At 42.1% G+C, this 27,779-nt stretch overlaps 1 protein-coding gene across 13 annotated transcripts in view; it reads right to left on the bottom strand.

Moving 5' to 3' along the window:
* Positions 1–27,779, bottom strand: part of TMEM18 (transmembrane protein 18) — a 70,950-nt gene that overhangs the window by 38,167 nt on the left and 5,004 nt on the right. For 5 of the 13 annotated variants that reach the window (XM_073336149.2, XM_073336151.2, XM_073336152.2 and 2 more), the window contains 2 exons: positions 15,157–15,394; positions 13,856–14,777 (listed from right to left, as the gene is read on the bottom strand). The exons of 1 other annotated variant lie outside the window; for it this stretch is intronic. In XM_073336149.2, the coding sequence (XP_073192250.1) occupies positions 14,736–14,777; positions 15,157–15,394 (280 nt within the window). In that variant the 3' untranslated portion in view covers positions 13,856–14,735. 7 more of the 13 variants (XM_073336146.2, XM_073336145.2, XR_012157938.2 and 4 more) reach the window with 7 other exon arrangements.

The following is a 27,779-nucleotide window of genomic DNA, read 5'->3' as shown; positions in this document are numbered from 1 at the left end:
CGGAGTTCTGATAGCACGGATTCCTCTCCCCATACAGCGATCAGATCCCGTACCTCCCGTTCGGTCCATGCTGGAGCTCTTTTGAGATTCTGGGACTCCATCATGGTCACCTGTGCTGATGAGCTCTGCATGGTCACCTGCAGCTTGCCACGCTGGCCAAACAGGAAATGAGATTCAAAAGTTCACGGTTCTTTTCCTGTCTACCTGGCCAGTGCATCTGAGTTGAGAGTGCTGTCCAGAGCGGTCAGAATGGAGCACTCTGGGATAGCTCCCGGAGGCCAATACCATCGAATTGTGTGCACAGTACCCCAAATTCGAGCCGGCAACGTCGATTTAAGCGCTAATCCACTTGTCAGGGGTGGAGTAAGGAAATCGATTTTAAGAGCCCTTTAAGTCGAAATAAAGGGCTTCATTGTGTGGACGGGTGCAGGTTTAAATCGATTTAACGCTGCTAAATTCGACCTAAAGTCCTAGTGTAGACCAGGGCTTAGCTCACCATTTATTTCTACCCTGGCCTCAATTTTATAAAGCCAAATGGTTCCTTATTGTGCACCAGTGAAAATTCAACCTGCTCTCCCTACTAAATATGTGTGTGGCTATTTTACACAATACGGTAGGGGGCCAAGCTGTAGACAGGCTGAAGTACCATTGTATCTGATTCGTTGACCTTGGCATGAAGAAGCAAGTGGAGTCTCCAGTCCTCTTTGGCAGACAACAAGATAGGGGTTGTGTCTTCTCTGGCTGCTCCAATCTCCACAATGGCAGCCAGCCAACCTTCTGTTCATGGCATCTTTCTCACACTCAGCTCACATATTCCAGCCATGTGCAGGCTCTCCAGTTATTTGCCCTGCTTGTCAGTTTGGGCTCTTGGTCTAGTCCCCACAGTCTCTGTATTTCCCTCCAGCTCTGGTAGGCAGGCAGACTCACTTTTGGGTCCAGTCTCTGTGCTGCTCTCTGTGGGAGCTGCTGTGTGAGGGGGATCATGGGTCTCAAAACCGGATCTGCAGGCCCCAGACTGCAGCCACCACCCAGTAGCTCTCCGGTACCAGCAGGGAGTATGGACTGGTAGACCCTAGCTCACCAGATGCACCACCCACTAAAGCTCCTGATGGGAGGGGATGTCTGGCCTCTGATTGGCTCAGGCTCACTTTTTAAACCAAAAGGAGGCACAGGAATTGTCTGAGCAACTAGGTGGGTCACTGGCTGGCTGCTAGATTGTACCCTGCCTTGTTCCAGATCCCTACTTCTACACCCCACCCTGGCTACTGACTCTGGCTCCAACCTTTGACTTGACTCCTGACTTTGACTCTGACCCTGACCCTTGGCTTGACTCCTGACTCTATCTCCAGCTTTGATCCCTGGCTCTGGTTCTTGGCTCCTGACTCCTGTTCTGACCCCCACTGTTCTGATCACTAGGTCTCACTGCCTATGTCCTAGTTCCAAGACACTGAGCTGCTCCCTGAAGCCCCCAACCTGACATGGGGACTACAATGGAAATTCTACACAGTCACCTATCCCCAAAGCCACTGGAGATTACAGAGCATTTTGTTTTTATAAACAATACCAAAAGACAATGAAACAATTTCTGAACATGTGGCTGAATTAAGGAAATTAACAGAGCATTGCCAGTTGGAAGAGAGTTTAAATGATGCATTAAGGGACCAGTTAGTGTATAGCATGCAAAATGAAGTAATGCAAAAATGGTTATTGACTGAAGCTGATTTGACTCTCAAATGTGCTCTAGAAATTGCTGTATCAATGGAGAAAGCTAATTAAAGATGCCAGGGAGCTGCAACAAGTAAACACGGGGTCAAGCATAAAGCATGATGTGGACTACACTCAAAGACTATTTGTGGGGAAACAGTCTCACAATGCACATGACTGTTGGATCAAGGATAAGCTCTATAGAACCTGCAACAAATTGGGGCACAATGTGCAGACCAGTGCAAAAAGCACAACTGCTACCTCGCAACAGCAATATGAGAGGATTACAGAGTCATCCACCTACAAGTGGCAACAGGGATGCCGCAGAGAATGTTGTAGGATCTCTACAACTGTAGAATGTCAGAACAATAGGCGAAGTGTTAAAGATTTAAGATGGAGGTTGATACAGGATTTTCTGTTTCTGTAATTTCACAAGGATTATGAGAACCTTTCCCAATTCCTGCTTTCTTTTACACAGTGGAGCAACCCTATTTCCAAAGCAGATGCTGTCCTCCACACCATGGATGGAGGGGCAGAATTTCCCTTTTGATATTTGCTTCTTGGCCCTCAAATTTGGGTTAGAAATTTACATGAATAAATGTATGCCAATAGATTGCTTGGCCTCATTTTTCTACTTTGCTACAATAAAAGGTTTTGTAGCAAATATCAGTAAAGGTAAATTAAATTTGGATATTTCACAATATATATATATATATATATATATAAAAATATCTGTGGGTAAAGGAGATTCAGTTGAGACAGGAGTTTCATTAAATCAAATAAGAATACCATGCTGGTTTTAGTAAGATATTGAGGTAGATTCTGTTTAATAGTTACAACCTCAGAGATGATCTTAGACTTCATTATATGATGTAACAGGTACAAAGTATTTAGACAGTAAAATAGTCACTAATTTGTCATTTATATTATGTACATACATTCATCCTTCAGATGAAAGATGCTAGATCAATGTAATGTATCATTCCAGTGGCAAGATATTTTTGAGCTGCAAACAATGGCAGGATTAGAGATGTAGACTGCACTGGGATCTTGTTCTAGTGCAGTGCTTCTCAATATTTTCAAGTTGGTGACCCCTTATTCAGAGGCAAGAATTTTCATGACCTTCTTACATTTATTGTAAAACTAAGAGTAAAAATATATATCAACAACAACAATGCCCATGCCCTTCACTTCCCCTTGCATGTCCTCAGGGTCTTCCTCTGATTCCTCATGTCCCCCTGCACCCAAATTTTGGCCACCCCAGTATTATTTTGGAATTTTTTTATTCTTTGTTTTAGAATTGTAATAATTTTCAATGACTTGTGACCCCACGTGCCTTATGTGACACTTCCCCCTCCTTCCTCAGGGGTTGCAGCCCACCAGTTGGGAAACACTCTTCTAGTGCTATGTATTACTGTGAAGTAGATCCAAGTTCAAATTTCATTCTTGGCCCTTCACTTTCTGAATGGCAGAGCATTGCTTTGCAGGGGTTCTTCAATGTTCTCCATAGTTCAAGTTCAATCTTACTTCTGTACCTCCCTGTTTACTTCTGGAGTTCTTTCTCTTTCTCAGTCACAAGGCCATTGAAAGACCTCTTCTGTTCCAATCTCATTTTAAAAATCTTCCTTTTCACTTTATGATACAGATTCTCACTAAATCCCACCCTGCTTCCATCCTATACTAGCATGGGGGACAATGATATTTATGTACAATAGCACCTCTTATAAGTTACAGCTTTTCTTTTCCTTTGGTCTATCTCTCCACAGTTTTGCAAAGCTGTTTGTATAAAATTTGCCATACCTGATTTAATAAAGCCTTATTACATATTATTTCATCTTATACTGTAAAGTGTTGTAAGATATTTTGCATAAAAGACAATACATACAAATAAATATAATTGAATGGAAGCAGTAATGGCGTTGTCAGTCTTGCTTATGAAATTCCCACGGCTAAAATAGCAGTGATAATGCAGCTCAGGACTGAGGTACATCATCAAAGCTGTGAGGCAAGGCTTACACAGAACCTGTGCATAACTGAGATGGGTCATCAGTCTCTTACTTGTATGATCAGTTAAATGTATTTGATAAATTAAGCGTTTTGAGTCAGGTCCTTGTGATAGATAGAACAATATATTTAAGTGAAGAAAATAATCACAGAAAAATTGCCCTGCCAGAAAAGTTATTATATTGCTGAGTAATGTCATAGCAAACAAGAAACCGGTGATTTGTCTTGCTCCTCCATTTTACAACAGTAAGTAGTGTGCTGAAAGTCATGTTGTAGGACAGTGGTCCTTAACATTTCTGAGTAATTTACCAATCAGAATAAAACCTTAGCTGTACCAGCCCCCAATTGAGTTGTGCATATTCTAGAAATAGAAGCAGCAGGGCCCAGCACATAGGCTTGTCATAGCAATCTGATCCTGGAACTAGTCACATTGTGTAAGTGACTGTGATGAGATGTATCAACCCCATACTGGTGAGGGTTAAGGAGCTACTCTGGACACAGGAAGCCAGGCCCCCTCACCTCTGGTAGGCATGCTCCTAGAGATGGGAAGATTAAAAAGGAAGCAGCTCAGCTCAGTCTGGGCTGACCAAGAAGGAGAGCAATTGGGTGCAGCAGTCTCCTGCCAGGAAACTGCCAGGGCTCCATGTGGCCAGGACCAAGCCTGGTAGCCGAGACACAGGAGGCTCTTTTACCACAGGAGTTGTGGGTGATAACTTGCTGTTGTCAGCAGAAGAGACTCCAGAGATGACCAGAGAGGAATACAGGAAAGACCCCCAGTAGAACCCATGGCAACACTGGAAGGAGCAGAACAAGGGTAGGAAGGAACCAAGAGAATGTGCTTCAGGTACCAGACAGTAGGCCCCACACATGGGGCTACTGTTTTGAAGGGCCCTGAGTTGGAACCTGGTGGTAGGGTGGGCCTGGGTTCCCCGACCTCCTCTCTGCCATGGACACACCCTGAAATGTAACTACTAGGTGAAGTGGCCTTGGGACTTTCACCATCAGGTGGTTCTGCTGACCAAGAGCACACAGCCAACCCCTGAAGTCACTACTTACAAAATCATGAACGTTATGGAGAAAGTGACTAGGGAAGTGTTAATTACCCCTTCATATAACACAAGAACTAGAGGTCACCTGATGAAATTAATAGGCAGCAGGTTTAAAACAAGCAAAAGGAAGTATTTTGTCACACAATGCACAATCAACCTGTGGAACTCGTTGCCATGGGATGTCATGAAGGCCAAAAGTATAACTGCATTCAAAAAAGTAGATAAGTTCATGGAGGATAGTCCATTAATAGCTATTAGCAAAGTCTCTAAACCTCCAACTGCCAGAAGCTGGGACTGGATGACAGGGGATGGATCACTCAATAATCACCCTGTTCTGTTCATTCCCGCTGAAGCACCTGGCATTGGCCACTGTTGGAAGACAGGATATTAGGCTAAGTGGACCATTGGTCTGACTGAGCCATTCTTATGCAGTTGCAAGAGTAAGTGTTCTTCAAGATAAAGTTTAAAGAACTGGGCCCTAAGGTTTGAAGAGGGACCCTTGAGTACCAAACCCAAAATAATAAGGGCCAGATTCTGCTACCTTTTCTCACATTGAGTAGCACCTTACTCCTCAAACAGTCCCACTGAAATCAATAGGACTGTTCCCTGATGAAAGTGCTACTTAGCAAAAGGGGTATCATAATTTGGCCCATATAACTGTGCTTAGTTTAGCTCTCGTATAGTACTTTTCATTCATAGATTTCAAAATGTTAGGAAAGAAGGGTCAGTACTGTTATCCCAGTTTAAAAGATGGTGAAACTGAGAGTTGGACTGACTTGCCCACGTGTACACAGAATGACAGTGGCACAACTGGCACTCAGTCCCAGGACTCTTGCTTCCCAGTCCAGTAACCTTTCCACGGACTCATGAAAGCAATCTCCTCAACCTTGAATTGCAACACGAGTAAAACTATTTGTGTTTGGGGGCCACTAGTCTAGTGTACCACCTGCTTTATTTCATTGCAACTCTCAGCTTTCAGGAGGATGTTAATGATTACCTCATGTCTTTATCCATTAAAAAATAATCTGAGCTCTTTGCTAGTTTTATGTTCAGAAATCAAAGTTCTCATCAGTTACTCATCAATTTGCTCATCTGTTTGTCCTATGCAACACAGTTTCTTTGAAGAATGAGGGATGATTCCAAGTCTGCTGACACTGTCACTCTAGGGAGTATGAGTCATGCAATAATCTCCCTTCCCTTTCTTTTCTTTTCTTTTTTTTTTTTTAATTTGCTGGAACAGTGAAATATCCTTTACATATTTTTCACCTTAAAACATTTTTCCTACCACACTGCAGTAATTCATTACACTCCTAAATCCTTCCTTTCTTACCTTTAGAAAACACATTTACCAATGAAAAAAATCCTCTAAGTGAAGATATCCCAAAGGAAAGAAGCAGGGGAATGAGCTGCTACTGATGGTGGTTATACCTCAGAGCAATTCCTCAAATCGTGAAAGATTGTTTCTCTTTACTCTCAAAGTTGTGGAGCTGGAGTAGCAACCTGTATCCTTTCAGAGACCCTTCTGTGTACTTGCCTCACTTGCTGCACCTTTTACTGCATATAATTAATAAAAATAAAAATATAATATTGTACTGAACCTACTGGCTCATTACTAGCCAGGTTCCCCTCCACCCAGGCTGGGCTGAGCTGGAGGGAAACAATCTAGCCAGTGCAGGACACAGTGTTAACCAATTCAATGTCTATCCAATAAAGTGCTCCATAATCCCTAGGGTACAGGAAAAGGAAGTAACATCCTAAGGTCAGAGGGGACCAGGCTCAGGAGAGATCCAGAGGTGTGTGTGTGAGGCTGAATGGACTTTGATACTTTGACTTGACACATTTAGTAAATTTTTTTCTTGAAGAAAAAATTAATTCACAACATATTTTGGTGTGCTTTGCAGTGTTGCCAACTCACATGGTTTTGGCTTCTACTGTAGGAGCTCTTGTGAAAACTTGATAAATTCCTGCCTTAGTGTGATTTTTTTGGGGGGAGGCAGAGAAAGGGGGGGGACTCCCTCCTTCACATAATGTCCAGTGGTCTAGGTGAAAATTCACCAAGTTGTAATTTAGGAGACTGAATTCTCATCCCAGCTCTTCCAATGATCGTTGTTCATAATTGTGTGTCCTTTATAACCTCATGCGTCTACTGTAGGGGAGGTAATGATCATTCTCCCATTCTACAGATAAGACAACTGAAAGTGTGTTTAAGGTTACTTCCAGTGGAGCTGGGAATAGAAGCCAAGTCTATAAAATAGCAGACCCAAGTCGGTTATGTCTGCACTTCAAGGTGGGGTGTGTGTGTACAGTTTACCTGTTCTAGCTGTGATTGAGCTGGTATACTAAAAAAAGAGAGTATAGACACAGCAACAGACAAAAGGCATGTATTTGGAGTCACTAGCCCTTTCTGGCTAGGGTTGTCAACCCTCCAGGATTGTCCTGGAGTCTCCAGAAATTAAGCATTAACCTTTAATTAAAGATTATGTCCTGTGATGAAGACTCCAGGAATACATCCAACCAAAACTGGCAACCCTTCTTCTTCCCCTCATGCTGCTGCAACTAAACTCTATTTTTAGCATGCTTGCTCCAACAGAGTGAGTACAGGTATGTCTCCTTCAACTGGAATTTACACCACCAACTCAAAGTGTACACGTTGTGATGGGTTGGGTCACAGAGACCCCCTTAGGACTGTCACCTGATGTGCTGAGACTACCTCTGAGCCCATTTTCTCTGTCAGTTTGGGCCTCCAGAACCCTGCCTTGTTGAGCCAGACACGCCAGTCTACTCCAACACAGACCTAGGATCTGAACCACGTGCCCCAAAGCTGCAGACTTAACTGAAAACAGCTTAAGAAGTGCTCCTGTCTCCAGCACCCAGGCACCCAACGGGATACAAACCCCAAAATAAACCCATTTTACTCTGTATAAAGCTTATACAGAGTAAACTCATAAATTGTCCACCCTCTATAACACTGATAGAGAGATATGTACAGCTGTTTTCTCCCCCAGGTATTAGTCACTAACTCTGGGTTCAATAATAAGCAAAAATGATTTTATCAAGTATAAATAGTAGGATTAAGTGGTTCCAAGTAATAACAGACAGAACAAAGTAAGTTACCAAGGAAAATAAAGTGAAATGTGCAAGTCTAAGCCTAAAACATTAAGAAACTGATTTCAGATAAAATCTCACACACCCCCGCCCCCCCCCCCCCAGAGATGTTTCAATAAGCTTCTTTCACAGACTGGACTTCTTCCTAGTCTGGGTCCAGCAATCGTGCACACCCCCATAGTTACTGTCCTTTGTTTCAGTTTCTTTCAGGCATCTCTTGTGGGTGGAGAGGCCATCTCAAACTAGCTGAAGACAAAATGGAGGGGTTTCTAGGGCCATTTATATTCATTTTATTGTGGGCAGAAACTCCTTTGTTCTTCTGTGCAAAATCACAGCAACAAGATGGAGTTTGTAGCCACCTGGGCAAGTCACATGTCCATGAATGATTCAGCTTTTTGCAGGCCAGTGCCATTGTTTACAGGTTAGTTTGAACATTCCCAGGAAAGTTCAGATGTGGATTGGTGTCTCCCAAAGTCCATTGTCAGTTAAGTGTTTCTCGACTGGGCACTTACTGAGAATAGTCCTTTCTCAAGAAGCTGACCAAATGCTTCACTGAGGCTACTTAGAATCAAACAAGTACATAGCCAATATTCATAACTTCAAATACAAAAATGATACACATATATAGATAGCATAATCATAACCAGCAAACTACAACCTTTTCATAGACACCCCACTTGACCTCCTCTGTACAAGACCTGGTGTAACCATAGGATCCTGGTTGCAACAATGATCTATACGGTCACTGTTCGTGTCAATAACGTCACAACCTCCTCCTGAACTTACTGCCAGAGTCTTGGGGACTGTCCATGGTGGAGGCAGTACATGTAAAATCCCTGTTTTCCTCTGGTCACACACCCACCCAGTACCTTTAAACCCTTTGATGTCATTAACAGGTGTTCTAGCAAGGTTTGGGGTTTCTGGTCCCCGGGTGCCTGAAAACATGTGGTGTAGTATTGCCAACAGAATGCAGACAGCAATGTCTGTTAAAGTATAGGTGTCTTGGCATTTAGCCATCAATGCCATGTGGTGGTGTGCCTCAGTTTCCCGTTCCACACAGCAGTGTAGGCCTGTTATGCTTTTATTGCTGTGCCAAGCTTCCAGCCTCTTTACAAGTATAAGCTGAAAAGCAACATGCTTGTGGGACTGTCTTGTCACCATCCCTAGCATGTACAAAAGTTTTTTTTCTACAAATCAGGTATGTCACACATCTTTAAAGGATTTACCATTAGTATTAACTCCTTTGTCTTGACCCCTAGATGAAGTAGCAAAAGACACAAAATTAACAGCAAATCTACGGTGAACAGGCTCTGCTCACACAATTTAGCTTGTTTAGTGTCTATTGCATTTCCCAATTCCTTTGTGTACCATGGTAGATGCTACGATACAGATTCTTCTGCCTCTTTGGAGAAGGGTCTCAATTCAGGCATGTGTTTGAGGCTTTGGCAAGGAAAGGGTGCACTGTAACCATGCCTGCCCTCGGCCCCTCCCTCTGGAATTTCTTTGGGTTGGACCCCACCCCCTTGTGAAGCTTCCCAAATGCAAAGTTTTTCTTTCCCTAGCCTTGAAGAGATCTTGTTATCTCTCACAAGGGTAGCAGGAACAACATTCTTTAATGGAGTGCTTTGGATTGGTATGATCCCCTCAGTCACCCATCTCTTTATTCTCCACAGGTGAGCTGGGTGGATTCGCCCCTCCAGGAGATCCGACCCCTATCTTCCCTCAAAACCTGATTCATGGGTGAGGGGTCTGGAACTTTAGATGCAGATTCTTCACCCTCTTCCTGGGGAAAAGCCTCCCTGCAAAAGGTGGGCAGACCGTCCTGTCCCCCTCACCTTCCGTCTGGACTTCCCTCTCTGGGCTCCTGTCAAGGTTCCTTCCCCACTCTGAATTCTAGGGTACAGATGTGGGAACCTGCATGAAAACCCCTAAGCTTATTTTTACCAGCTTAGGTTAAAATTTCCCCAAGGTACAAACTATTTTACCTTTTGCCCTTGGACTTTATTGCGGCCACCACCAAGCGTCTAACAGATATATAACCGGGAAAGAGCCCGCTTGGAAACGCCTTTCCCCCCCAGATCCTCCCCAAACCCTACACCCCCTTTCCTGGGGAAGGCTTGATAAAAATTCTCACCAATTTGTATAGGTGAACACAGACTCAAACCCTTGGATCTTAAGAACAATGAAAAAGCATTCAGGTTCTTAAAAGAATAATTTTAATTGAAGAAAAAGTAAAAGAATCACCTCTGTAAAATCAGGATGGTAAATACCTTACAGGGTAATCAGATTCAAAACATAGAGAATCCCTCTAGGCAAAACCTTAAGTTACAAAAAGACACAAAAACAGGAATATACATTCCATTCAGCACAGCTTTATTTTATCAGCCATTTAAACAAAACAGAATCTAATGCATATCTAGCTAGATTACTTACTAAGTTCTAAGACTCCATTCCTTTCTGTTCCCGGCAAAAGCATCACACAGACAGAGAGAACCTTTGTTTCTCCCTCGCCTCCAGCTTTGAAAGTATCTTGTCTCCTCATTGGTCATTTTGGTCAGGTGCCAGCGAGGTTATCCTAGCTTCTTAACGGTTTACTGGTGAAAGGGTTTTTCCTCTGGCCAGGAGGTATTTTAAAGGTGTTTACCCTTTCCTTTATATTTATGACGTCCCCTCTGAGGCAGACACTTCTGTGTCCCCGAAAAAGAAAGGTGACCCTAGTCCAGCTGTGGGCTCACAGCTACCAGCTATGACAGACCCTTCACTGGCCAGCAAAATCCCCCCCAACTTCACTCATGTTGGGCTTGCTTCCAGCTACACACGTGTCTTAGCTCATTTCCCATACTTCTTCTCAAAAAGCACATCCAAAATTACTTATCTAACACACACTGCAGCTACATGTTACTATCTAGTGACTAAACCACATATAGGAGTTTATGACTCTGCTGTTGTCTCCATACTAGCAGACCTGGTTCTTTAGCACAGGTGACATAGATTCATGCTGTTGCATCTAGAGAGCCTGGATTCAGTCCCCATAGACAACTCCCAAAAAGGTGTCTGTGGGTGCTCACTGTAGCCATTAGAACACACTCTCCCTCAGAAACAGAAACCCTGATACCAATTGTCCCACCACTGTTTCACCAATAGTTGTATAACCCATTGGCAAGTGCATTTTGAGTTTCCCCCTGGAGGTTGAAGATATCGGTATGTTTTTACCCTACCACTTACTGCTGAAGCAGAGGAGGTTTGTACTGTGGATCTGAAGATAGTGAGTCCAAAATCTGCTGTCAACTCTAAGTAAAGGAAATAATTTCAAACAATTACTCCACAATCCTTACACTTTTAATATGTGATTTGTTTTTTTGTATTACCTAGAAGCCCCAATTAGGGACCAGGACCATCGTGCTAGGTGCTGTATCAACACAGAACACAAAGATAGTCCCTGCTCCAAGGAGTTTAGAGTGTAAGTATATGACAAGAAATGACAGGTGGATACAGACAGGTGGGGAGTAGAAAACAATGAGACAATACTGGTCAGCATGATAGACAGTGGTCTCAGCACACCAGCAGTCTAACCATCATCAAGTTTTTCATAGACATCACAGCAAAGGAGAGTTTTGAAAGTTTGGAATTACTTTATATTGGAAATCTTTGTATTTAGAAGCAAATTTAGATCTTGTATAAATATTTGTTTTATTGTTGCATTTTAGTGTTTGTAATTGGGCTAATAGGAGCTGGCCCTTTAAGAACAGGATGTGGCACTTTATTGTAGTGAGAAATGTGTTTGAGACTGGGAGCAACATGTAGGAGATTTTGCCTCTGAGTTCAGAGGATGGAAGACCCTTTCTATGAACATTCCAGAAGGGTAAGAACTTGATTTAATAAACTTATCTTTCCAGAAACCAAGCCCCATTCCAATATGTGTAAAATTAGCACTTATTGAGGACTACATGCTTCAGGGTAAAAAGAACAGGAGTACTTGTGGCACCTTAGATACTAACAAATTTATTAGAGCATAAGCTTTCGTGAGCTACAGTTCACTTCATCGGATGCTTAAGGGTGTTACTAGTGCCTGATGGGTCTTGCCCACATGCTCATGGTCTAACTGATCACTATATTTGGGGTTGGGAAGGAATTTCCCCCCAAGGGGTCAGCTTGGTAGAGAACCTGGGGGTTTTTCGTTTTCATCTGCAGCATGGGGCATATATCACTTGCAGGTTTAAACTAGTGTAAATAGTGAATTCTCTGTAATTTGAAGTCTTTAAACCAGGATTTGAGGACTTCAGTAACTCAGACAGAAGCCAGGGGTCTATTACAGGAGAGGGTGGGTGAGGTTCTGTGGCCTGCAATGTTCAGGAGGTCAGACTAGATGCATGATCACAATGGTCCCTTCTGACCTTAAAGTCTATGAGGGTATGTCTACACTACGAAATTAGGTTGTTCTTATAGAAGTCGATTTTTAGAAATCGACTTTATACAGTCGATTGCATATGTCCACACTAAGCGCATTAAGTCGGCAGAGTGCGTCCTCACTACCGTGGCTAGCATCGACTTACGGAGCGGTGCACTGTGGGTAGCTATCCCACAGTTCCCGCTGGCTCCGCCGCCCATTGGAATTCTGGGTTAAGCTCCCAAAGCCTGATGGGGCAAAAACATTGTTGCGGGTGGTTTTGGGTACATGTCGTTAGTCACCCCTCCCTCCGTGAAAACATCAGACAATCGTTTCGTGCCTGTTTTCTGTGCAGACGCCATTCCATGGCAAGCATGGAGCCCACTCAGCTCAGCTCACCATCACCACTGCTATTGAGTCCTGGGTGCTGCTGTCAGCAGACGGTGCAGTAGGACTGCTAACCGTCTTCATACACTGCTTCCACTGCAACTCTGCTCTCCTGCTCCCTAGCGACGAGCTTGGGGGATCAGTTCTGGTCCTCCTGGGTGCTGTACGACTGCTAACTGTTGTCACTGCTTCCACTGCAACTCTGCTCTCTTGCAGACGCCATACCACAGCAAGCATGGAACCTGCTCAGCTCACCGTCACCGCTGCTGTTGTGAGCATTGTAAACACCTCGTGCATTATCCTGGAGTATATTCAGAACTGGGCTATGAGACGCCAGCACGAGGAGGATTTTGATGAGGACATGGACACAGACATTCCTGAAAGCACGGGCTGTGGCAATTGGAATATCATGGAGGCAGTGGGGCTGGTTGATACAGTGGAATGCTGGTTCTGGTCCCAGCAAACAAGCACAGACTGGTGGGACCGCATAGTGTTGCAGGTATGGGATGATTCCCAGTGGCTGTGAAACTTTTGCATGCGTAAGGCCACTTTCCTGGAACTCTGTGACTTGCTTTCCCCCACCCTGAAGCACAGGAATACCAAGATGAGAACTGCCCTGACAGTTGAGAAGAGAGTGGAGATAGCCCTGTGGAAGCTTGCAATGCCTGACTGCTACCAGTCAGTCGGGAATCAATTTGGAGTGGGCAAGTCTACTGTGGGGGCTGCTGTGATCCAAGTAGCCAATGCAATCATTGACGTTCTGTTATCAAGGGTAGTGACTCTGGGAAATGTGCAGCTCATACTGGATGGCTTTGCTGCAATGGGGTTCCCTAACTGTGGTGGATCATAACCAGTGCATAAACCGCAAGAGGTACTTCTCAATGGTGCTGCAAGCACTGGTGGATCACAAGGGATGTTTCACCGACATCAGTGTGGGACGGCCAGGAAAGGTGCATGACGCTTGCATATTTAGGAACTCCAGGCTGTTCGAGCAGCTGCAAGAAGGGACTTACTTCCCAGACCAGAAAATTACCATTGGGGATGTTGAAATGCCAATAGTTATCCTTGGGGACCCAGTCTGCCCCTTGCTCCCATGGCTCATGAAGCCTTACACAGGCAACCTGGACAGTAGTAAGGAACAGTTCAACTATAGGCTGAGCAAGTGTAGAAGGTGGTAGAATGTGCCTTTAGATGTTTAAAAGCTCACTGGCACTGTTTGCTGACTAGATCAGACAGACCTCAGCGCAACCAACATTCCCATTGTTATTGTTGCTTGCTGTGTGCTCCATAATATCTGTCAGAATAAGGAGGAGACGTTTATGGTGGGGTGGGAGGTTGAGGCAAATCGCCTGGCGTCCGATTTTGAGCCAGACACCAGGGCGATTAGAAGAGCACAGCAAGGCATGCTGCGCATCAGAGAGGCTTTGAAAACCAGTTTCATGACTGGCCAGGCTTCGGTGTGACAGTTGTGTGTGTTTCTCCTTGATGCAAACCCACCCCCTTTGTTGATTTCAATTCCCTGTAAGCCAACCATCCTCCTCCCTTCGAAATAAAAGTAACTATTGTTTTGAAACTATGCATTCTTTCTTTATTAATTAAAAAAAAATGAGATAGCAACAAGGTAGCCCGGGTGGGGTGGGGGAGGAGGGAAGGACAAGGCCACACTGTTTATTGTAGCCACACTAAAAATCAAACTGTTCGAATGACAGCCTTCTGTTGTTTGGGCCATCCTCTGGAGTGGAGTGGCTGGATGCCTGGAGCCTTCCCCCCAACCCTCCCCCGGTGTTCTTGGGCGTCTGGGTGAGGAGGCTATGGAACATGGGGAGGAGGGTAAGCGGTTATGCAGTGGATGCAGCGGAGATCTGTGCTCTTGTTGGCTTTCCTGCAGCTCCAGAAGATGCTTCATCATGTCCGTTTGCTCCCCCATTAGCCCCAACATCGCATCCTACCTCCGCTCTTCACACTCACTTCTTTCCTGGGCTCTGCCACTGAATGCCTCCATGCATTAAGCTGTGCCCTATCAGTGCAGGAGGACTGCATGAGCTTGGAAAACATGTCATCGCGAGTATGTTTTTTTCGCCTTCTAATCTGCGATAACCTCAGGGATGGAAATGATAGGAGGAGCGTAGAAACATTTGCACCTGGGGGGAGATAAAAAGGAAGAGGGCTTCTTATGCCTTCATAACATGTGGGAATGTTTTCAAACTGCAGCACCTCCCTTTCCCAGAGCAAGCAATGGGTCGGGTTTCACATTTAAAAGGAGGGGCTGCAGTATTCGGGTAGATGTGCAGCACACACCTACCTCTACCTCATCGTGTGGCTATTCTCCGAGATGATCCCTTCACCCCTTCCCCACTGCGTGGCTATTCTCTGGGATGATCCTTTTTAGCCAAACGCAGACAGCCCAGCATGAATGGCGTCCTTTTACTGTTCCCTTACAAAAATTCCCCTATTTCAACTAGGTGACCATGAACACTATTGCTTTTAAACCCTGTACTGTAGTTACAAATGTGCACTCACCAGAGGCGACTTCTCCGGTTTCAGGGTCGGGGATCCCGCCTTGGGAGGGTATTGGCTCCAGGGTGATGAAAAGGTCCGGGCTGCTGGGGAGAACGAATTCACCGCTTGCCTGCTGCGCATTCTTCTCCTCTTCATCATCCTCCTCTTCCTCATCCACAAAATCCTCCTCTGTGTGACGTGAGACTCCCCCCTTGCAGGTGTCCACGGACAATGGTGGGATAGTGGTAGGGTCCCCCCCCTAGAATGGCATGCAGCTGTTCATAGAAGCAGAATATATGGGGATCTGACCCAGAGAGACCGTTTGCCTCCTTTGTCTTCTGGTAGGTTTGCCTGAGCTCCTTAACTTTCACATAGCACTGCTGTGTGTGTGTCCCTGGTGTAGCCCTGTCCAACATGCCTTGTGAGATTTTGACAAATATATTTGCATTTCTTCTTTTGGATTGGAGTTCAGCCTGCACAGATTCTTCTCCCCTAACAGCAATCAGATCCAGTGTCTCCCTTTTGGGCCAGGCTGGAGCTCGTTTGCAATTCTGGGACTGCACGGTCACCTGTGTTGCTGCAAACTGCTGAGCTCACCGCGCTGACCAAACAGGAAATGAAATTCAAAAGTTCCTGGGGCTTTTCCTGTGTACCTGGCTAGTGTATCAGAGTTGAAAGTGCTGTCCAGAGCGGTCATAATGGAGCACTCTGGAGGCCAATACCGTCGATTTGCGTCTGCACTACCCCAAATTCTACCCAGCAAGGTCAATTTTAGTGCTGCTCCCCTTATCGGGGAAGAGTACAGAAGTTGATTTTAAGAGCCCTTTAGGTCAACAGAATGGGGTTGGTCGTGTAGACGCAGTCATTTTTAAATCAACCTAACGCGGCTAAATTCGACCTAACCCCATAGTGTAGACCAGGCCTGAGTCTAATGAGTTCCACCGTTTTTCACCAGTTTGAATTCAGCTCAGCTCAGTAGATTAAAAGTTGTTCCCATCACATGGATGTTTAGTGGCCCTACATGAGAGAAGTTTGGTGGGATGCAATTGCAGCTCCCGTGTTAGAAACTCTATGCTTTGCATAAGATTGTAAACTTTTCAGAGCACACAATTACCATATGCTTTTACAGGGCTTAGCACAAGGAGGCTGCACCAATCTCAGTTGAGTACCCTAGGGAGAGCTACAGCTGGAAGGGTCAAAACTATATTATTTGTGATACATTTGAAACACTGTAATTCTCCCACATATATTAGGGGTGGGGAAATTTAAAATTCTGAAGATGGACAAAAAACATGTCACCCTTTTGTAAATGTTATGACTCATGATTTTTGAACTTTTGCGTTAGCAATACTGTCCTAGTTCTATTAATGCATCCAAACTATAAGTGCAGATAGTTTTTGTGGGTATTGTACTTTATTCAACTACCTTAAATCTGTCTTTTCAACACTTTTTTCCCCATTTCAGTACGTTTTCAATGTTCTGCACTTTGCTAAAACCATGTAAAATGAGTTAATATCAAATCTAGATTAAATTACAGTAGATGCCAAAATATATTAAGTAGTTCCAATACAACATACCAATGGAGCCCTCTACAGGTTATTAGTTCAAACTGATTGTTTCATAGCAAGATATAATATTGCCAATTACATATTTAATTGTCACAATCATGCATGTCTCCTAGTTTATCTTATTTTTAATGGGTTAACACAGATCCAGAGTACATTTAATTGGTTAAACTTAAATGAGATGGCCACTCTATAACGACATCTCTCAAGAGACCAGTTTAGCCTAATCATAGTGTATGGTAATGACTGTTGCTTAATTGGGATATAATTAACATAAATCTGCTTAAAAGGGATACATTCAGCGAGCATTAAGGGGTTCAGTGTTGCTTACTTCAGTGTAAAACTCTGATAGCTAGTTTTTTAACCCAGAAGTTGACAAATGAAGATTAAAAGATGAAAAAATAAGGATCGAATATAAAAGAAATGCAACTAATATAATGTTTGTTCTGGTATTTTCATTCAGCACAGTATTTTATTTTAAGACCTTATTGGAATATTTTAAATGGTGATGTCTTTTAATTGGGATGACAAGCTATCTTTCAGGGTTCCAATTTAAAAGATCCATCCAGCTAAAATATTTTAAACACATTTTTATAATCTAGAGAGAAGCAGATGATTCTGCCAATCCTGCTGTGTACTAATCAATGAACTAGGAGACGTGTATTATACAGTCAAGAATTGAGTAGAGGCATTGGCATTTCTCAGAGGAAGATTAAATTGTAAAAATTCAATAAAAACATTTCTGATGTTTTGCAATTTTAATTTTTCACACATTTTCCTTATTGGTCAGTCACCATTAGTCAAATTAAAATGTCTTTGTAACGACACTAAATTATCTTTCAATTAATTAATTATACTATTCATTTTTTAAAGATATTTTAATTTCATTTAAGCAGTTAAGATCCAGTCCAACATTCAGCTGAAAGTCTCCTATTTCAGTGGGATTTGGCTTGAACTCTTTATTTTCTGTTTTTTTCTATAGGCTCAAATGCATAGATCACAACCTTAGCCTCTTCTCTGACGTGATTTCTCTGCAGCTCTGTTCATGGCTATTTTGCAAATAGTGAACGCCATGGCTTTTTGGTGAGTCTGGGGCAGAACGCAATACTTGTGTCCTGACACCTATGTCCTCTTTTCTGACATACACATATGTAGACAAGATAGCCTGAATGTCACAATTGTCTGTGTCACATTATAAGCTACTTCAGAATTATGCATAAAGTTGTGGTGGTTCTTAATGCCTTTTTCTAGTAGATTGCATCCTTTCCTTTGAAATGCATTTCACTGCATTTATTTATGTCACTGTTACCTGTGGGCCGATTAATGCATTCTATTAGAGCAGCTCTTGATATGTCTCTTCACTGCAATGTGGGGTGAGTAGCTTTGAGTGCATGACACTCTGTGTAATTCACCTATCTATAAGAATTTTTAAAACACCCATTATGTTAGTGGTGGGCAGTTAAGATAATCTTCTTCCCTATGACAGGTTTCAGAGTAACAGCCGTGTTAGTCTGTATTCACAAAAAGAAAAGGAGTACTTGTGGCACCTTAGAGACTAACCAATTTATTTGAGCATAAGCTTTCGTGAGCTACAGCTCACTTCATCGGATGCATACTGTGGAAAGCGTAGAAGATCTTTTATACACATAAAGCATGAAAAAATACCTCCCCCCACCCCACTCTCCTGCTGGTAATAGCTTATCTAAAATGATCACTCTCCTTACAATGTGTATGATAATCAAGTTGGGCCATTTCCAGCACAAATCCAGGTCTGCTGAGCCTTTGGCTGTTAGTTCCCAGGTCAGCAGTAGGGCATTCTCAGTTACAGGACCCCACTTTTGGAATATGTTCTCTGTGACTGAATTTGTTTTGTTTAGTCATGCTTTGGATTGAGCATTCTTTGTTTTAGGTGGCTGGATGTTTTAGCTCAGATGAGCTTTTATGAATAGTGGGAGCTTTGAGATGTTTTCAGTACTGAATTTCTGTAGTAATTATTGTACAGTAATTAGATTATTTTCTTTTTTGATGCCAAGCAAGAGAGTAAACAAAATAAGAAAAAGAATCTTTCATTTTAAATGAGAAAATGAAGAACTGCAAGATTATTTACTAATGGCCTTACTAACGACTAACCTTCAGCACCTTCCAACCAACAGAGCCATTAAATCTTTCACTGATCCTATTTTACAACATAGAAATGGGTAGAATGTGTTTAAGAAATCAAAAGGGTTATGATCCCCAGTATTTTATAGCAAAATACTTGCTGTACAGGACTGAAAGTTTTGGCATTAGTTTTATTATTTACTTACTTGGTTGTTCAGCTGCCTGTTTTTTATTGTCTTTTTCTCAGGTACAAATCTCACAAATCACCTTCTCTCAGAGCCAGCTGCAGTGTTAGGAACCTGACTACTCTCAGTAATCCCCAAAGCACAGTTTAGAACAAGATTTCAGATATATGACCCTATAACAAAGGTTCTAAAATGGATCATTCTGGGGTGTGAAGTTCCTACCACACACAGGTTTAGGGAAAACTCTTGACTGGTGACAAATAATTATTGAAGATTGAAAGTAGAGAGAAACAAATAATGTAAAGACAAGTTTCATGTCTTGTTCAAAAATATATATATATATTATTTGCATTATTAGTGTCTAAAAACCCCAGTCATGGACCAAGGCCTTTTGCGCTAAATGCTATACAAATACAGAACCAAAAGATAGTCCCTGCCCCAAAGAGCTTACAATCTAAGTACAAGACAAGAGACAACAGATGGATAAACAGATCAATGGGGGAGTACAAGGAAACAATGAGATATCATTGATCAGCATGATAGGCAGCCTAGCTTTTGTCAAGTTCTTTGAAGGTATCATGGCAAAGGAAATGTTTGAGGGAGGCAGGTTTGAAGCAGGAGAATGAGTTAGTTTAGTGGATGTTTATGGGGAGCTCCTCCCAAGTGTGAGGGGCAGGGTAGAAAAAAGCAGAAAGGAACTTTTTTGGAAATGTAACAAGTAGGTGATGGAGTTTGACATCATGGGCTGATTGGAGGAGGGAGTCAACATTGTGATGCTGAATGAGAGATGAAAGATAGGGTGGGGCTAGAGCGTGAAGGGCCTTGAAAGTGAAGACAAGCAGTTTATGTTTGGTACAATAGTGAAAGGGAAGCCAGTGGATGGAAAGAAAGGGTAACAAGTTTAAAGCAACACCTCAGAAAAATTATCTTTACAGCAGCATTATGAATGGATACGAGTGGCAAAAGATTACATTTGTTAAGGCCAGAGAGAAGGATGTTGTAGTAATCGAGACACAAGATGATGACAGCCTTGATGAAAGTTTTAGCTGTGTGGATGGACAGGAAAGGACATATATTAGGGCTTGTCTACACTTAAAAGGCTGCAGCTGTGCTGCTCTAGCACTTCAGCAAAGACTGTTCCTATGCCAACAGGAGGACTTCTCCTGTCGTCTTATGTACTCCACCTCCCTGAGAGGCACTAGCTATGCTGATGAGAAGCCCTCCCATCAACATAGCACTGTCTACACTGGGAGTTGGTATAACTGCATCACTCAGGGGTGTGGATTTTCTACATTTCTGAGTATTGTAGTTATACCGACATAAGTTGCTGGGTCAGACCAAGCCTTGGAGATGATATTGAAAAAGAATGAGTAAGGCTTAAGTTTTGTCTATGCTGTGCCGCAGTGGGGACTATGAGAGCATGAACTACAAAGAGCACCAAAGCATTGCACTCTAACTGCCCCATGTGGACACTGCTGGAGAGAATTTAAAGGTAGCTAGTTTGCATTAAAGTAGTTCTCTTTCAAACAGCACACTTTGATGCACTCTGCAATTTATACCCCTGTAGTATGCACCACCATACAGTATAGACAGTCTTAGACATAGCTTGGGTGTGAGTGTGATGTTGTATGGAATCTGGGGAACACTTTAGGATATTATGACTACCAATACTGTAAAATGGCAAAGAGTTGTGTCAGATATGCCACGTGAGGTATCTGAGAAAATGTTATAAATTTGTAATCTTGTTTATGTTATAGATATGTAGGGTATATCTGTATTTCAAACATGTGCTGTGCATCTGGGTGACATTCCCAGACAGATTGGCATAAGAATTGCCTAGCCTGCTTGATGGCCCATCAAGGGACATAAATTGTACAATGAACCCATTGAAAGGGTCAGGGATGCACCTTATGACTCAGAAAGGCATGTAGGGGCATGCCTATGGACAGAACTTTAAGGCTTCCAGATCACGTGCTGGGCAGCTTGTGTTTGGAACAAAGGACATTCAAGCTGCATTGCAAAAGACTATAAAAGGCAGTTGCATCTTCTCCATTTTCTTTTCATTTCTGATTCTTACCTCTGGAGTAACCTTTCTACAATAGAAGCTCTGAACAAAGGACTGAATGACCCATCCAAGCTGTGGTTGTGTTCCACAGGGACTTTCAAGCCAGCAAATTCATCAATACCACTAGGAACCTGATATATGGACTTTGAAGTCTTTGTATGTATGTGACTGCTCTAATATTTAACCATTTCTTGGTCTTTTTTCTTTATAATAAATCTTTAGTTTTAGACACTAAAGGATTGGCTAGCAGCATGGTATTTTGGGTAATCTTTGGGTATTTTGTAATCTTGTTTATGTTATAGATATGTAGGGTATATCTGTATTTCAAACATATACTGTGCATCTGGGTGACACTCCCAGACAGATTGGCATAAGAACTGCCTAGCCTGCTTATCCAAGCTTACACTGACCTGGTAACGTGGCTGACCCTTTGGGGTCAGAAGAACATTTTGTATATGTGAGCAGAGTTTTTTAAATAACTTCTCATGGCACTGAACCTCTGGGCTGACTAGGAGCCAGAGAGCCAGAAAACAATAAAGGGGCTGTGTGATTTTGCTTCTTGCTCACCAGTGGGGGGGATCAGAAGCAGAGTTTGTGACTGATTGAGGAGTTTAAAGTCAGTGTTACCCACCAGCCTTGGGAGTTTCTGCTCTCCCTTTTGTAGCCTGCCCTGACCGTGGAATTTCCAGGGAGGGCTGCCCTAGGCACCATAGGTCACAGTGAGGACTTAGAGATAAGTCTGAGTCAAGGATGGCACCCAGCGTACAGGCTTGAGTGACAGGAAGGATGTTATCAACAGTGATTGAGATCACTGTTGATAACAACGTTATCAATGATCAATGTTATCAATATCAGTGCTGTTATCAACAGTGATTGAGAAAGAGAGGTAGTGGGAATGAAGCATGGGGGGGGAAATTAGTTGTTTTATCCACATCGAGCTTGTGCTGATGGCTGGACATCCACAAATATATTCAGATACCACTATATGGATTCTTAGACCAGTTGAGGTGCTACTAAAACATCATTATTTCTATTGTATGATCAAAGATCCGTATCCGTGTCCCAGAATGGTATGCTGTTCTTATTCACATTCCCTTCTAAGGCTGCACCTTGATTCAGAAAGCCCTAGGTCCTAATTTATGAAAGACTGCCTTTCTGCACATTTCCTTCTACGACAACTGAGGTCTCTGAGGTGCTTACAGTCCTAAGATCTGAACAACTAGTTTGGTATGATGCGTCCCATGAAGGGCCCTCGACTTTGGAATCTGTCTCTTATTCATCTAACCCAGAGTTTCTCAAACTGGGGTCTGCAGACCCTTGGGAGTCCATGAGGGTACTCCCCAGGGGGTCCATGGGCCCAGGTGATCAACTCTTCCCCCTCCCTCGGCCTCCTATGCAGTGGGGAACAGCTGTTCAGCAGTGTGCAGGAGGAGGAGCAGGGATGGGGGCACAAAGAAGCAGGGAAAAGGAGGGGCAGGGGCGGAAAGAGGTGGGGCAGGGCCTGAGGAGGGAGCTTGGGGATCTGCAAAAAAATAAAAATCAAAATGGGGGCCCATACGTTGCTAAAGTTTGAGAAGCCCTGCTCTAACTAGGTTATGCTGTTCATTTGATTCTGGGCTAAGTTTGTGTGTATGTTGTAACTGGCACTTGGAGTTTGTCCATTTTAAGAAATTTGCTTTGTTTTAACCAATTCCACTACTATTTAATTAAAATCTATTTACAGTAATAGGCCTTTATCCTGCAAGCCCTTACCAACATGCTTAACTTTACTACATTAAGTATATACCTGTCTGCTGGATTTGAACCTTACAGTGCACTGTGATGCATAAATTATCCTTTTAAAGTGATTTTCCTGTAGAGGGTTTTATTTAAATCATGAGTGCATGGGACACGTTACAGTAGTAAAAATATATATAACACAAAGTATCTGCTCTCAAGTGTTTACAGTCTAAACATTCTTGCTCATTCCTATATGTTGTAATTAGTTGCTTAGCTACTATGGTGATGGGTAGTATGGAAAATACTGCAAGAGAAATAAATCAGTTTTTGAGTATGAACCATTGCCATTCACTGGTTAGTTTAATTAACTGTAGTAGTCCCTACTCATATTACACCTGTATTGGATGCAAACCAATATTACCATACTCAAAACTGACCCATATTTCCTGAACATATACAAGATTTAAGGGGTGTTTTGCATTTAAAAATATTTACATTGGATACAAATATGAACAGACATAGTATTTGAGTTTTCTGTGCTGAGATAACTAAAGTCTAACAACTTGCACAAACTGGTTTTATTCACGCTGTAAAGTTACAGTGTATGCAAGTATTTTTCCCCAGTCATGTTAAAAAGCATAAGACTAATATATGTGTATGTAAGAAACTGTTCAAAACAATGACGACGGAGGAATAAAATATTCACTAATTAGAAATTTGGTTCTTTATCATCTGAACCCCTAACACATAACCTCTTTCTTGCTTTTTTTTTTTGCTTTTTTTTTTGCTTTTTTTTTTTAAAAAACCCAGTTGTTTGACCTTTTCTTGATCTATAACTAGACTTGAGCCCAAAACTTCAGTGTAATTTTGATCACCAAAATTCAAGTTATTTCTTACTTCAAACTTTTTCCCAACATTTTTATACTAAAACCTACGTAAAAAAAGCAAACCAAACCCTTCCTCCGATATATGACAATCCTTTACAAAAAGAAAAAAAAAAAGCTTAGTTTTAAAGTTAATATAGTACTCTGACAGAAGCTATGTTGAACATTTTCTGAAATGCATACATGATAAATTTATCAAAGTGAGTATGCTACTTGAGGCCCTGATCCACCAAAGCACTTAAGTCTATGCATAACTTTATGCATGTGAGTAGTCCCATCAACAATTCATGTTTTAGAGTTAATGGTCAATACCATTGAAATCAATGGGAGTTAGGTGCCTAACTTGCTTAAAAACTTTTGAAAATCCCATTAGGCACCAATCTGTGTCTTCAGGCATCTGAATACCTTTCAAAAATCTAGCCCTAAGTGTTTTGCTGTATTGGTGTCTATGCCAGTACTAGTAGGTGTCCTCATTCCTAATGGATTTAGTTTAGCTTTAAAATAAAAAGGGGGCAAAATAATCTGACTTTGTCTTATTGAACTTGAAGAAACACATTACTTTCAGTAAACATGTTCCAAGCCAGAGAGTGTGCCCTCTTATATAGAATGAAAATTGTTAAAAACCGACTCCTACTTCTTTTTGGAGGCTTGTGTTTTCTTCTCCTCCTCCTCTTGTCAAGTTCCCAGACAGAGCCGAATCAAGTGTCTGTGGGCAAATTCACCTCAAGCTCAGTTCATTAACCAGTTTTGCATTTGGAATGATAACTTCAAATTCTATTGCATTTAGGGTTCTTTAGGATATTTAGGGCACAGTCCTAGCTGCCCCCCTTTGAAAAGGCACATAATGCCCCAGAATTGCCATGATTCAAATACAGCGAAAGCTGGGCTACAGGAAGGATGGCAGGTGGACATCATACTCCTCATGCACCTTTTAGCATTATTCCACAGTGACTCTCCCTGTAGCACTGAGAAGAGATCAGGGCACGCTGGAGGTGAAGCTTGTCCCTGCAAGCTACATGAATCCAATGACCAAATTCCCCTTTTTAGCCCAAAGTCTGCAGTAGTTAGTAGAGCAGCTATCCCTTGGCTGTATCTTAGACTCCTTGTCATTGAACCTGGAGCATTCTCACAAAACCTCCTTTGAAATCTTCCAGGCAAAGCATGTTGATTCAGGCTTTCCACCACAAATAAAAATTTAGTCCCAAGTTACTTACACATATAGAAAGCTGAAACCAGCAAAAACTGTCTGAATTAACGATGTAATTATTTTAGGTTTGTCAGCAAGTAGGCTTTTAGGTTACATTTATTGTTCCATCACTTCATAAATCTATTCCTATTATAACCAACACAATCACCACTTTCCGTTTAATTCTCTGGGGGATGCCCTTATGGTTAAAAAACACTTTTTAAAAAAAATAATTTGAAAACCATTTTTTATTATTCTTTTATGTATTTCCCTCACTCTAAAACTTAAAATTTCCTTCATAACGTTACATGAAAAGGTTATCTAAAGGAAAAGTAATCAACGTAGGTAAGGCTTGATAATCCCATGGGGGGGAAAATGCTGGAATATTTTTGTTATTTACATTTTATAACATTTGGAAAAAAAATCACATTTGTCTCAGTTTGTAGTCATTAATTTATAAGACTAAATTATTTTTCTTAAACATATTGCTATTTACCTTTAAGAGACCTTTTAATAGAGAAGACTTAAAACCATGTGCTGCTTCAATTATACTTAGAATTCTAAAGTGTATTTTGAGAGTTTCCTGGAACTGAAAAAAAGCTATTCCAATTTTTAAAAATACCTACTTTATTGATTTGGCACCTATTCTCTTCCAATGTGCACATATCCACACTTTAGAAAAAAAAGCCACTGTGCTTTCATATTAATTGATTTTTAACAAAGAAAATATCCAGCTTCTATCCACTTAAAAGTATGCAAACTATTGTATCATTATGGTGATATTCAACTTCCTCAATGCTAAAACTGTCATTTTTACTTATCAAAGTTTTTATATTGGCATGTGTGTTACTCTGTTCAGGATTGTAGTATGCTATTTATTATGCTCCAACACTGTTGTCTTGCTGTACAAGACAAAGTGAGACATGTCCCTGATGCTGAAGGGCCCAGCCCTTATAAGGAAATCTGTGTGGGTGGACTCTTGGGCCTGCACAAGCTTCCCTGATTTTGGTTCGGCTCCACAAAGGTGCAGAGAACTGTCCCCACTGATCAGCTTGCAAGATCAGCGCCTAAAAAGACAAAGAGAGTACGGGATGCTTGGAAACAGAAAGGGATCCTTATTTTTTCCCTGTTATATTTATTTATAAAACTTAAGAGAACTGCTCTATGAATTCTCTTCTATGTCTAAGTTCAGAAATAGCAGTTTTGTTTGTAACGGCTGATCCCATGAAAATTTCATACAGTTTTAGAAAAACTATTTTTCATTTTCCTAATCTCACATTAAAAGGACAGATTGTGCAAATTTATTAATTAGATTAAAGGTGACTTATAACCATTTACAACACTGAACACATTTTGTTGCAAATGGCGGATTTCTTACTTATGAAGTCCTAGTATGGCAAACAACCAGTACCTCTTTTCACAAAATCCTACTTTTTCCACTGGAGGGGCAAGAGTTTTTACACAGCTATACTTGATCTCTCAATAGTCAGTCTTATTGTATAGAGGATCAAGGAAATTATCTGCAGCCAAATCACTGAACATGTTTACCACAACCTAAATACACTTGTGATACAAACTTGGGCCCATGTCCCTCAAAAGCTTGTGCACATGCTTAACTTTACTCCTATGAGTAGTCTCACTGGCATTAAGGTGACTACTCAAGCTTATATGTGTGTGTAAACTTGGGATCTTATTATTTGGCTTATGTAGATTAATATTCAGTCTTTAATGTTAATATGTTCTTTGGAAGTCTGTACCAGATCATCTTTTCAGTTATACTGCATTCGGCTCTGGCCCAATAACTAGGTTTTTAGCCACAGTGGAACAGTCATTGGGTGACAGAGAATATGACTGTAGCACTGTGATTAGAGCACCAACCTGGGAAGTGGAAAATCTTGCATCCAGTCACCCTCCTCCATTCAAACATCATGTATCCACAGTGGAACATTTTAGGAGATTGAGAGAGACCCACATCACAATATCCCATAGCTCATTGATTATAGCACCTTCTTGAGGTGTGGGAGACCACCTAATCCAATCTTTTCCTCCTCTGGCAGAGAGGGGAATTGAACCTGGCTCTCTCCCATCCCAGGTGAGTGCTCTCTCCACTGTACTAAAAGTTATCAAGTAGGCAGTGCCCCATTTTGTACGGAACACTAGAGGCCTCCAACTCATTTCTGCAAAAAAATGCTGTAGGCTCCTAAGCCACCTGATTCCAGATGGGTTCCTTGACATGGCTTGCTAAGCAAAGACAGGCACTATCTCTGACAGACAGCTGGGTCTTAGGACACACCACTCTTGTCAGCATTTGCCATTGCTAGCTTAGGCGACTCCCTGGCTAGTGTGCTATCTTTGAAGATCACATCCTTGGGTGCCTAGCTCTTCCCATACATCATATAGGAAGCTTAAATGCTATCTCAGCTTTGTGGGTCCCGCTGCTCCTGTTGCCTACAGTTAGGCACTGTGATGCTGTGTGGCAAATGTCTAAGTCCCTTTTGGGATCCCACCTAAAGAGCTCAGTCATTATAAAGCATGTTTTCTAATCCTTTAAATCATTCTTGTGGCTCTCCTGTGAGCCCTTTCCAATATATCAATTGTCTTCTTGAACTGTAGACACCAGAACTGGACACAGTATGCCAGCAGTGGTCGCAACAGTGCCAGATACAGAAGTAAAACAGCCTCCCTACTCTTACTTGAGATTCTCCAGGATCACAATAGTCCTTTTGGCCAGTGTTGCAGTGGGCACTCACGTTCAGCTGATTATCCACCATGACCGCCAAATCTTTTTCAGAACCCATCTTGACCACCATGTCTCAGCTTAAATTTACAGGAGTGAGAGTTAGGAAAAAAAACAAACCTTTTTATTTGTAAACTGATTCTGTAAAAGTTGCTTATTAACATACACCTGGTGGGATGCACGAGATCCACAACACTTTTTTT

The sequence above is a fragment of the Lepidochelys kempii genome, chromosome 3, assembly GCF_965140285.1.
Source record: "Lepidochelys kempii isolate rLepKem1 chromosome 3, rLepKem1.hap1, whole genome shotgun sequence".
NCBI lineage: Eukaryota > Metazoa > Chordata > Testudines > Cheloniidae > Lepidochelys > Lepidochelys kempii.
This window is presented reverse-complemented; position numbering and strand designations above follow the sequence as displayed.